The sequence below is a fragment of the Manacus candei genome, unplaced genomic scaffold (genome assembly GCF_025592945.1).
Source record: "Manacus candei isolate 608988 ecotype Guabito, Panama unplaced genomic scaffold, ASM2559294v1 h1tg000050l, whole genome shotgun sequence".
NCBI classification, from domain to species: domain Eukaryota; kingdom Metazoa; phylum Chordata; class Aves; order Passeriformes; family Pipridae; genus Manacus; species Manacus candei.
In genome coordinates, this window is record NW_026138098.1 from 8,141,825 (window position 1) to 8,154,930 (window position 13,106).

Genomic DNA, 13,106 nt, shown 5'->3' on the forward strand with positions numbered 1-13,106 from the left:
GATATGTCTTTATGTATAAATTCAAGTTTGAAGTAGGAATGATGTCAGAAACAATAGACAAATGGATCCAATTTTCTGACATTAAGATGGGATGTGCAAAAGTCACAAAAGGTAAAATAGTGTTCTCCAACATCCCATCTGTTTTTATGATGATTAAAATTACTATTTAACATTGATATTGGCACAGTAAAATTGGCACAGCTCACTAAGGGATTTCTGCACATGGGTAATAACCACTCTCATCCCTTCAGGTCTTTCCCTATGACTATCAAAACTGTAATGCTTTAAAGTAAATGTGCCAGAGGCACCTTTTCCACAACATTAGGAACATGGAGACAACACACAGTATCATTTTATGATACTGTGGAGAGCAGCTGTGTATCCTGTCCCTGGGAGGCAGACTGGTTAAACCATTCATAATGTCCCCAGGGAATAGTGCTGTTTAGCCTATTTGCATTTCCCTACCACAGATTCTGTCTTTTAATCAAGGACACAATTTCTATTCCTTTCATTCACATATGCTGAGATACAGAGAATAACCCCATGCCTTGGTCAGTCCCTCTAAACCAGCTGTAAGGAATCAACTTTTAGAAGACTTCAGTTTATATTCCTGTGGACAAAGCAAGAGAAGCCAAATGGGGCATTTCATTTTCCAGTCAAAATATCAATGTGCTCAACTTCAGAATATCTCAAGAAAAATATTTTGGTCTTCCAACGAAATAAAATTATCACACAATTTGTAACCAACATTTTAGTATGTAACATTAAAAATACAAGTACTCACAGTAGCATGTTCCCCTAAGTGGATTTCCAAGATACCTATTTTCAGAGTCACAGCTGCAGGGGGAAAAAAAAACAAAATCAAACGTTCCCATTAAACATTGTATAACTTTAATAAAAACGTACCTAAAATATTTATTCAAATAGCATGGGTTTCATTACTAGTAGCACAAATACATGCAAATAGAAATTATTTTATATAGTTGTTAATTAGGATGTGCTACTTCCTGGAGACACGAGAGTGACCAGGCTCTTGAATAAGGAACTCCAGTCGTATGCCTTAAGTCAGTGCCTATGGTAGAACCTAGCACAGGCATGTATGAACAAAGGAGAGCCAGGCAGCTGGATCCAAGCACTGAATCTCTTTATCCCTGTAACCTCAGTGATAGTTTCCTCCCTCATCTGGTTTTGATCTGGCCCTCCCCAAGATAACAGCTGAGCATCCACCACAAGGATCACTGACTTGCAGAAAGTGTTCCCAAATATGTCCCCCTCCAACATACACTACTAACTCTTCAAACAAAAACAAAAATAACACCATAATAACAGAGAAAAAACAACAACAACAAACCAACCCAAAGTATCCCCATAGCATAAAATATTTAATATATTTCCATAGCACCACAGAGGACCTGGGGGGATCCAGAGCTATGCTGTCTTTTCTAGAGAGGCTGCTCCTAAATTATGCAACTGTAACTAGACCATGGAACCGGGCTCTGGGGCCAGGAATTGTAGCCAGGACTATGGCACACAAGTACAGCACTGTCTCAGCTACTCAGCTCGATGAACTTCAGAAACAATTGCTCCCCTTCATCAACCACTCAGGGTACCAGGTGAAATTTAAATTGAATACAATACACTGATGCTGCTGACAAGATGTACACATAATAAAAGCTGAAGAAATAGGTTTCTTATTGATAAGATATATAGATCTTTTCAGAGAGATGAAATATCCTACACAAATTCAGAGTGGTCAAATTCAGTCATATAATATTACTCTAAAAACACCAAGTATCTCAATAGAAAATGATTAACCTGCTTTTGGTTTTCTTGGCTATTTCACAGAAGTCTCCAGCAAGATTATAGTTTTCTATTAAATATACAGAATGATTCATTAAACAAAGAGAAAGCTAATCCCTGCCTATTAAATTTCATATAAATATTTTCCCAGAGGAAATCTGAATCATTTAATATCTTGGACTACCTTTTCATTACTTTATTCTAAGAAACTTAATTTGCAAGGGTTTTTTAACGTTATTTTATTTGTGAGTAATATTAAAAATACCTTCCAAATTGGATGTCATATAATTTAACAAGTTGCAGAATGTACTGTAATGTTTGCATTTCTGCTGGTCTCCTCAATAGCTTCCAACTGGTGATTCTTAACGTGCTGATTTTTATTAATAAGCACATAATCTCCTAGACCCTTTGTTACAATGCCATAAAGAAAATAATCAACAGTAGCACTAAAATGGAAAAGTGGAAAAACAGATGTTCTAGATTCTGACCTTGCCCACTCCTGATCTCACACAAGCATGAGAATTCTTTGCAGGGTCAACTATAAAAAAATACAACACTTTTTGAATATAATTATTTTAATAATAAATCTCCAAGAAATAGAAACAACCCTGTGCTTCAAGTGTAACTGCAGCATACAACTTATGGTCTTGTTCATAAAGACACTCCAGCCCTACAATCCTTTCCACAGAATTTAGAAGAGGGTCTGATCCCAAAGGAAGTCTCTTGCATGTACTTGGAAAGGAGAAAATCATCTCAAGTAATAATATTGGTCTTCTTGACATAGGTTTTTTCTAAACATCACAAAACACTAACAAAATTCTTCAGAGAACAGCTTGCTACTCAAATAGATTAGGTTTCTAAAAATAGTTTAATGTCTGAAAGTGTCTTTAAGGTTTGGAATTCTGAAAGACAGCTAAGGGAAAAGGACCATTTTCGAATGAAGAGCTTAAAAGAATTTCCTTTTCTTGTATGTAAGATTGTCACATAAATGAGACACTATATTACATAGTAAATTACAACAACATGATAGAAAGGAACGTAAGAGGAATATTTTTTTCTGAATTGTTTCAGAGGCAAAGTAGAACGTTAAATGCAGGCAGAATTCAGAATATGTTTGGGTTTTACACCTGAAGACAAAAAAAAAATGAATTAAAAATAACTGCATTTAGAGTCTGAGGATGAAGGCAAGAAACTTACCCTACTGCTCAGTGCTAACGGCACTGATCTATGGAAGAGCAATACCCAACTCTCAGTAACAATAAGCTGCACAACTTTCCATAGGGAGAAACTAAATAAATTCCACCGAGAACTCTTGGCCAGCTACACCGCTCACCTGTGATGATTTGACCCAGGGACTAAATGATTTTTTTTTTTTTTTTTTAAATCTTGAAAATCTTTATGAAAAAAAGACACCTGTTTCCATATAGCTTCCCTTCCCCATTCAGCTGCACTTCTAATCAGATGAAACCACCTGCTGTGGATCAATAATCACCAGAACCCAGGGATTTCCCAAATCACATATACCTTTTTGGTATTTTTATTTCTATTTATATCACAGCAAAAAACCCCAAGCATGAATACATAAAATAAAAATATCTGTAAATTCCATCTAATGCATCACAGGTTTCACAATTTACAAGAACACACAAAAGAATGGTTAATACAAAAATTACTAGGTACAAAATATTTTGTAATCTACAAGTATTCATAAGTATTCATTCAAATCCAAATAATTACTAATTCCCTGACAATTATAGAAGTGACCTTCAAATATCTTGAAAATAAAATGGCAATGTAATTTTAGAGTCAGGCATTTCAGTTGTTTCAGCATAATGTATGATGAAATGATAAAATATGCATAATAAAAAAGAACAGTGAATTAAACCACAGCAAATTATTTTGATATATTATCATATATATTATATTCTCTGTGTTGGGAGCCTCATGGAAGTAACAGCACTCAAGGAGGTGGTGATCTTGGGTAAGGTATGTCTGACCTACTGGTCCTGGAAGGCCCGATGCCAGCCTGTGCTGTGTGCTGGTGTTATCCAAGAGAACCTTCCAGCTTGTCAGGAAAAGATACATGGCTGTGTTTGCACCCAAGAGAAAAGGCATCATGAGATATGGGAGGGAGGAGGCCCCTCTCTCTGGACAGAATCTGTACAGCACACTGGTGGAAAATCCATGCTGGGTCCATCCAGTGCTGCATGCACACAGTACCTGAAGCAGCATAAAATTCACCTGCTATCGGTATTCTTTTTATGCCATCTTATTAAAACAGCTGGTTATTATGCCATTTGTTGCCAGACCTTTCATGCAGAACACTTTCATAATGTATATCAGGAATAACATGAGGTGAAGTTCTTACTAGTTAGGGAAGCCTGTTTCAATTCAAATGGAAGATACTATTTAAACACTCAGTTTTCAGTGGAGGGAAAAGATGAAACTAATAGGATTAAGAATATATCTGAAACTATTCACATGAGCAGGTATGTTGGGTTCTGATTAAATTTAGTTTTGTCTTTTAATTCTATCCTATTTTATTAACATGCCTATTGCTCTGCATTAGTCACTGATTATGGTTCCAATTACAAAATTTCCTATTCGCTGAATTGCTTCCTTAAGAGCTTTACTCATTGTAGTAATTTTTGTACCTTCTCCTAAAACCAGCACACATTTGACCATATGTGAAGCATAATATATGCATCATATCTGGGAAATGGGAGCTACACTCATTATTTTATGTGCCACAGGGCTATGACCATTTGCCTTAAGTGGTAATAATGAATGAGCAGTTCCATTCTGGCATGACTCCAAAGACACAGCTCCCATTTACAAGGACAAATGGAGGAAGGTTCCTACTAGATCGCCTACAAGTCCTATGGTTTGTTCCAATATAAAAGTATTCAATTCATCAGGCTCAATGACCTTTGGATGGCCTGCTATTAACACTTATTCCCCAACCTCTCTCTCAATTTTCCTTTAAAAACTGAACCATTTTCTTCCACTCTCTTTTTTTCTCCCCACATTTTCTGGAAGTTCAAAATAAAAGTTATTGACAAATGCATTAAAAAATAATTTTTCTCATGTCTACAACCAAGTGAGTGATAATTTCTTGCTTTCTCTTTCAATACAATAAATGTAAGTAAATGAGTACATGTTTACAGTAAGATTTCCAGATTTGGATTTTTTTAGTGAATGAAACGCTCTTTGTAAGATGGAGTTTACAAATAAACTTCTGTTGAAGCTTAGCAATGTGTATCATCTTGTGCACTGTATCTGTATCTCGCAAACTTAAGAAAGCTAAGGAACTGGCAGCAGGGGAACATATATATCTTTAATTTTATTGTGCTTACTAGTATGTCCCTGAAGGAAGGGTATACCTTCAGGCTTCTCACCTGAAGAAAACAGTCAGTATAACACCAGCCTGGATCCATGGCTTTCTAGATGAGTGATTTGAACATGTGAAAACCTTCTTATAACAATTCATCTAACCTTTGACAGTGAAGGCAGGACTTTCTGCATTTCTGCTGCCATCACTAATTGGTAAATCCTTTCAATTAAAAGTGAAGCAAAAATAGAGGAATGGGGAAAAGTAACCTAAGTACAGATGGACTTTCCTCTAACTGAGTTTGTTTTTAATGCCAAACTTTCAGGGAAGGCAAAAATGTATGTCAGACCACTCTAACAGACAATATTATTTTATTCAACTGGTTCCCTACTGAGACAGTTTTCTCTTGTTCTGGCCCATACTAAGGTTTGTCAACTATACAAAGTTATAGTATATTAGATAATACAGATATTTATGACCCTTACCTCATATTTTGCCCTTGCAAATTAACAGACAACTTTCATAGTGTCTGGAGAAGAGCTGTCACCTTTCTGATCTATAGGTGGTCATAAACAGGCCTGGGATTTTTGCCCAGGTTCTCAGTGTTTTATCTACAAGAGGTTCCTGATAAATTCAGACCAATGGACTGCTTTAGCAGAGGATCCGTGGCCCCTGACTGGTGACTTATCCCAGCTTTTAGATGAGTAAGAATATCTTCTAGGACTACTGCTAAACTCTGTCCCAGCCTTAACTTCTCAGGCTGTTCCCAATCTAACCAGTGGTCTTGCTGCTGCTGTTCTCCATCACTGAGTTCTGCCTCTGATCTCCTTGCCCCAATTACTGATCTTGCACAACAGGCTTCTGGTTTATTTATACTTTATTGAAAGTACTTATACTTTCCTAGAACTGCAGTGGTATGATGTTATAAGGGAGTGGGGTTGAATAGAGGAATACTATCTAACATATAAAATTTGGTTATTTGAGGCACCTTGCAACTGAGGTTCAAACAGTGTTTGTAAGGCTAAACCTAAGACTTCTCTGTCACATGCCTGTGACATCATAAAAGGACTATGAAGAATTACTGCATACTGCTATATATTACTGCATCCTGAGCATTAAAGCATGCCCATGGTGATGTGACTGCAGCTTTTGCAGATACTTATGAGATAGCTAATGCACCTTTATTAATAATAATGTAGTAACACTGAGCTTAGTATGGGTATTTACGCTGCTTCTTGATTACCCCTTCTTGAAAATTTCCTATTCTCAAAGTACCTTTCCAGCAATGAGAATATAAGCTGAGGTATATGCTTAACTACAGTCAATAACTGGCTGTAATTCATAACATTTTGGAAGTGATCCCACAGAAACTGCAGATTTTCAGCTCAAGAGTGGTTACTCATGGATGAAAGCAATAACCCAAGAACAGCTGAGGTTGGTAACTAGTCCAGAACAAGGAGTGACCAATACCTGATGCCCTGATTCACACTTATGTGTGGTCAAGACTCAGGTCTTGCCTTAGGCCTGCTTGGCTTCAATACCTTTTACACAGAACTACCAAAGCACAACCACATCATCTAACCCTCAACAACAGACATGGTCAACAGCAATGAAAGTTAGTGACCTCACAACCAGCAGTTAAGCTACATCAGCCTGTGCCATATACTGCGAGTTCAAGAATGTTTAAAAGATTCAGAAGCAGCATCATTCTTCCACAGAAGTGCTAAGATTCAGATGCAATAATTGAGTTCAGATGCCATATTTAACATCAGCAATGTTAATGACTGATTAGTGTTTTGCAGAGAATAGGTTTAATTGCTAATTATTATTGGATTTTTATCCTGTGATATAATATTTATTTTGCTGAAGTGAAATACATGAAATACACGAAATAATAATCTATAAATGCAAATATATCCCTCTGATAGTTAAGGGTCTACTTCCTAACTGCATTGACATTGTACTATGTACTATATTGTCCCAATGCTATCCACTGTCATGTCAGTCAGTCAGAGATCTCTCAGGTTTTTTGAGTTACAATAACGTATCTTTGGTTCTAAAGTAAAAATTGGACATTTCCACTTCTCACACTGCCAAGATCCTTCCAGTCATGAGTAACTTCAGATACAAAGAATTATCAGCCTACCTTTTAAGATAATGATAACCTAAATGGGTAAAAGGTACTAGGATTTATGTTTCCAGTTAGGACTTTTTAATAATGTGGGGAAATGATTTATTTGTTTTTTCTTGTAAGTGCATATAACTATGTCTTGAGACAATGTTTTTCCTGCAGATTAATTAGTCTCCTCCTCATATAATTCATGAAAAAGTCCTAGGCCAGCAATGTCTTTTTTTTTTTTTTTTAGATCTAGGCTGATCTCATCAAAAGAAAAAAGTAAAATATCCTTCATAAGCAAGCTTTCAACTTCCAGACCCCTCCATGCTTTGCAAATCCTTCTTCCCTGAAAGATCCAGAATAATTACTATTATGGAGTTCTTATATACTCTTTGAATGAATGATGTTTCAAATAACAATATCCATTGCAATGTAGGAGAAAATAAGCATTCAAACAGATGTCACTTATCACATAATTATATAATTAAGAGAAAAAAGTTAAGTTTTCTAATAAACTCTAGATTCTATTTGCATCTCTTCTACATGAGAATTAAGTAACCTATAGCCATCATTTGGAACTGGCTGGACAAAAAGTTATCTTTGTTAATCTTCATGAATCAGACACGTGAATCAATGGATTTCACATATGAATGATTTGATGCCACTTACTCTGAACAAGAAAAATCTCATATCCATGGCTTTACCCTTTACCTCTGGCACTCTCCTTTATCTACAAATGACCATATTTTTGGCAATGATGTATAAACTTTTATATATGTAAAAAGGTGAACTTGGTAAAGCAGACTTCCCTCTTATCAGTCACTGTTCTTTCAAAGACAGGGAGGAGAAATACACACATTTCTTCTCTCACATTTTGACCTATATCAGACATTTCAGATGTTGCTCCAGCCCTTAGAAAGTAAATGTTAGAATATCCCATAGCTCAAAATAAGAGGCTATGTTTAAACTGAACAGAATCACATCTCCAAAAAATATTAGCATAGTTTTCTCAACTATTTCTTTCCCTTTATAAAGAAGAATTAGATAGAAGAAACAGAAAATTAACCATCCACAGTTTATGAATACTTATCACTGCTTAAACTGAAATGCAGCTCCTCCTAAGTTTTTACTTTGCAAAAGTCACTTCACAAAATTTATATATTTCATTCTTTTAAAAGGTATATAATGCTGAAACGTGTTAAATGTTAACTTGATATCAACAATAGAGCACTCAGAGAATCACAGAATGGTTTGGGTTGGAAGGGACCTTAAAGACCATCCAAAATAAATATATGCGAGTCACTGTGCACTGGAACAGACTGCCCAGAGAGGCTGTGGAGTCTTCCTCACTGGAGAAATTCCAGAACAGCCTGGATGCAATCATGGGCCATGTGCTCTGTGATGACCCTGCCTTGAGGAGGTTGGACAGGTGACCCAATGTGGGCCCTTCCAACCTGACAGTTTCTGCTATTCTGTGATCAGCAATTCACTGCTCTTGATGTTCTGGCAGTTTCCAAGGATGTTTGAATATTGTTATTTAGAAACCATTTCTCAAAAAGAGCAGGAGAGGTAGCACTTCAGCAACATTAAATATTTTAACAGGCCCTGACAGTCAGAGTAAATGTATTGTAAATGGTTTCATCAAGTAGACCGGATAAAAAAAAATATATATACACACACTAAGTCCCAAGTGGTTTACTGCACTTTCGTTAGTCATTACTGAATCGTAAAATTTTACCACTACTAAGTCTATTTGTAGAAAGTATGTTTAACTATTAAACAGTTTATATCTTGTTTTTAAAAAATGTGCATTTTAATATGACTACTTTATTATTGTTGAATTTAATCTATGGTGAGTTTCTGAGGGCAATTATTGCAAAGAACTACTCAATTACAATCTTGGAGAAAGTTCAGTGCTATAGCATTATAGAGTGCTATAGAGCTCTCATCTGTTTACCTTTGATGTTCATTGCATTCATTTTACTTTGTTCTCAAGATTCTGGGGTGGGGTTTGTTTTTGATGCATTGGTGTTTTTTTAACAAAATCGCTATTTATATAAGGCTATAATTTTGAGGCAATTTAAGGAAAAGGCAATTTCAAAAATATGTATTTGAGGATGCCATACAGACACTATAATTTTCAGAAGATAGTACAAAGACAGGCAAGTTACTCCTCTTTCTACTTCAAATTATGTATGGTTACTTTGATCATTGTCTCGTAATTTAAGGCTACAATTTATCAAAATATGGCAATTAATGTTTAAAAAAATATGAGAAATTCTGACTAAGCCAAGACAAAAATGACGATTCAGAAGCAAAGCACATTTTGGAGTGGAGATTGCAGCTTAGCAATGGCCAAATACTGTTTATACGTGGACATTCAAGAATGCTAAATGCAAAATGAAGACAAAGGTATGAATAAATCAAAATGTCATGGTTTCCTCTAGGACATCAGCTATACAGCATTAAGGAATTTTAGAAAATAGTCATGTTATCTGAATTATTGCTCCACCTGCAACAACAACTTCTAAAGTGCTAATGACATGTTATAATACAAACACAAAGCATAAATATCACAGAGGTTTAAGTACAATATATACTGCAAGTCACAAGCTATCATTCTTTTAGGAAGCAAAAACTCTAGCTCTTACATGACGTTTTCAAGTAACTTTCAATATTCCTAGATGACTTAAGAGTTTCTGACTAGATATTCAGATAGCACGTCGAGGATATTTACTAACCATACCTGTTTCCTATGGCATTGACAGAAATTGCCAGAGAATCATACTTCCTTCTTGAACAACAATTAATGGTGAGCCTCCAAAAAATTACCACAAGGGAACTAGGAGAGCATCATTAGGAAACCAAACATGGAGGCATGGCACTTTCCAGATTCCTAGCTTCCTTCTTGTCCTGCTGGTCTTTAATACCACATTTTCATCCATCAGATCATATCAATATCTATAAAATCTATCCAATATATTGTTCTGGTAGTTCTCCTTCTGGCTGAGGGAACTTTTTTTACCCCACCCCTGCATGGTGAACTCTCTAAAATTTACGCCTTATTGCCTACCACTGTTCCATTACAAGCATGTCTGGACTCTTTTTAAGTCCTTTGTAATATCTAGGATATCGACCTCATCTAACATGCACCATCTTTTATTTGACTTTATTAAAAAAGATATCAATCCTAGAGATACAGAAATATCTATTAAGAATAGAACACAGAAAAGTGTTTGGGTGGCTGGAGAAAGTATCAAAGTAAATACAAACATCCACTTTTCCCTGCCCCCTTTCCTATGAAGAGCCCAAATCTCCACCAGTCCATTATAGCACATAATCTCATGAATTTCCTGGAGCAGAGATGATACTGATACTTCTTTATGAAGTGCCAGATAAGTGGAAATAAATATTACTATGTTGCAACAACAATACTATATCTGTCAACACTTCCAGTCTTGGCCGACCCTCTTTGAAAAGTTATCTGCCCTTTAAGAAGAAACTTAAAAGGAATGGTTGGAACAAAGGTAAAGAAAGTTGGCTAAAATGACACTAGATCCTCACAGCAAGGTACTGTAAAATAATTCATAACAGGAGTTTTGCTCTGTCAGTTTTGATCAGTTCAAACAATGTTTATATTGGGTTTGATAGGCAAGCTGCAGAGTACTGCCATGGAAAGCAGTGCTTGCTCCTGTGTGAGTACAGCACAGAACAGAGCCTTTAAGTAATCCCAACGACTTCCCAAAGGGCAGTTCACAGAATAAAGTATTTTTCAAATGCACAAAATCTCATCCTAAACAATGTCAGAAGGAAAAAAGAAAATAAATTATTTAGGTACTATAAGAGCTCTGGTGATAGAACTCGCAATGGATGAGAAAATTCTTGCATTCCAGCTGGGAATGACTGGGAAATCTAACTCCTAGACTCCTTTAAAAGCTATTTTATCATTCCAGCCCATATATCTCAAAGACTCAATCTCTCTACAAAGAGGCTATGAGACAGCTGCTTTAGCTGGACTTCTGAGCAGCAATTGATCTCCTGTATTTCATAAGCATCACATGAGATATTGCTAGAGTTTCCTGAGATGTATGTATTGCACTAGGTATGATCAGTTATTTTACAGGAAAGAATGTGCTTTCTCTGCTTCCTTGGCTATGCCAATGGCAACAAAGCTATTGAAACATTCCTGTAAAATTCAGCGCCTTTCTATAGATATTCTGAGGAGACCAAGACATGTATTTTTGATTTCTAAAAGCTTGCAGTGCAAAATTTGATATATATTAAAAAAAAAAAAAAACAACAAACAAAAAATAAATGGAATAACAAGAAATAGGTAAACTGTCAGAATGTAGTCCTAAAAAAAGCCATCTGATCATCTGAAATATCCTATCCAAAGGATGTGGTTAAAAAAACCAGCCACTCTTACAGTTGAAAAACCTGAGAGCTGATTATTATTTACTACTTTTTAACCAAATATTCTGCTAAAAATAATATCTTTTTGCTAGCAGTGAGCCCCAAAGAAGAGCTTAGGATCAAACACTTTAACTATTTATGTGGCCAACCACTTTGCCATCACTCTGTGTGATAACAAAGAAAAAGGTGTTTAGAAGGAAGAGAAAACAGAATGCTTTATGGCATCCCTAGGACTGATGAAGAGGGTAGATTAAGGGAAAAAAAAAAATCATGATTACAAAGTACTGAAATTTACTAAACTCGGACCTTTTTTTGACGTCAGAGAGAAATAAAGAGGACCCAGGAGGCATACAAAAATCCTTTTGAGTAATCCAGACATACGGTAGAGGTGGGATATTACCAATGCAGAGATTGTGTGGGAACAGTTACGGCATAATCCCCTCACAAGTCTCTATTTCACCAGCCTTGAGCGTTTCTATTTTCTATCCATCATTTTCTGGCTGTCTGTTGGTTTGCTTCTTAACTCAAGCCTGCATAGGATAATAGGCTACAATTACATTAACCGCCTTTCATCTCAGTTTGAATTAAATTTGTTCTGCTAGCCAGCATGAAAATCTGTCCCAAGTCATTTTGCTTAAGTCAAAGAATAATAAACCCCCTCAGTCCAATAATTTAGTCAATGGTTTTAATATTGTGAAATGTTTTTTTAACTGAGAGATAATATCAAAGTTAGTATTTAAGAGGAAAAATTCAGTTACAATATTTGTCAGTAATATACATGATTTTAAGAATATTTAAAATACAACCATATCCTCAGTTGTCTTTGCATTCCCAAGGTCTTTTTTCTCACTTGTTTTCTGATTGGGTTTCTAATTTATGCAGAATCAACGCTATAATTTGTAACATTATCCATAATTTAGAAATGCAAAATATTTTAATGTCAATTGAAACACAATTCTGGTGACTGAAATGGTCCCTCATGCCAGAAAAACAAAGTACTTCTTACACTTTATGTAAACAAGAGAGAGAAATCAACTGAGAGCCCAGTGGAGAGATGCACTCTGAGGCAAATGCTCTTTTGGGAACATCAGAGTGGAAAAAAAAATCCAAATAATTCACTCTATGATTATATTATGTTTCCTTTCTAAATTTTATTTTTAAACAAAATATAACTGAAATGACCCTCTAATTTCAAAGCTCTACTTCAAGAGTGACTTTGGAATGGCAAAAGGTTTTACAAGCAATCTTGGATTTGCTTATTCCTAATATTCATATTAGGAATAAAAATGAGCACACATTCAAAAGACAAAATATCAAAGCGACAGAAATATCTCACAACTATATTCTGTTTTAAAAACAAAATGTGCACCATAAAACCCACTGCCATAACAGAAGAAAATTTCAGGTACAATATACCATTTAGAAACACATAAATCTGGATATATC

General features: G+C 35.6%; 1 protein-coding gene across 6 annotated transcripts in view; it reads right to left on the minus strand.

Annotated features, from left to right (window-relative positions):
• The window catches only part of ATRNL1 (attractin like 1), a 466,156-nt gene that overhangs the window by 297,659 nt on the left and 155,391 nt on the right, over positions 1-13,106 (minus strand). For all 6 annotated transcript variants that reach the window (XM_051801056.1, XM_051801055.1, XM_051801059.1 and 3 more), the window contains exon 21: positions 785-837. In XM_051801056.1, the coding sequence (XP_051657016.1) occupies positions 785-837 (53 nt within the window). The remainder of the gene's footprint in view (positions 1-784; positions 838-13,106) is intronic.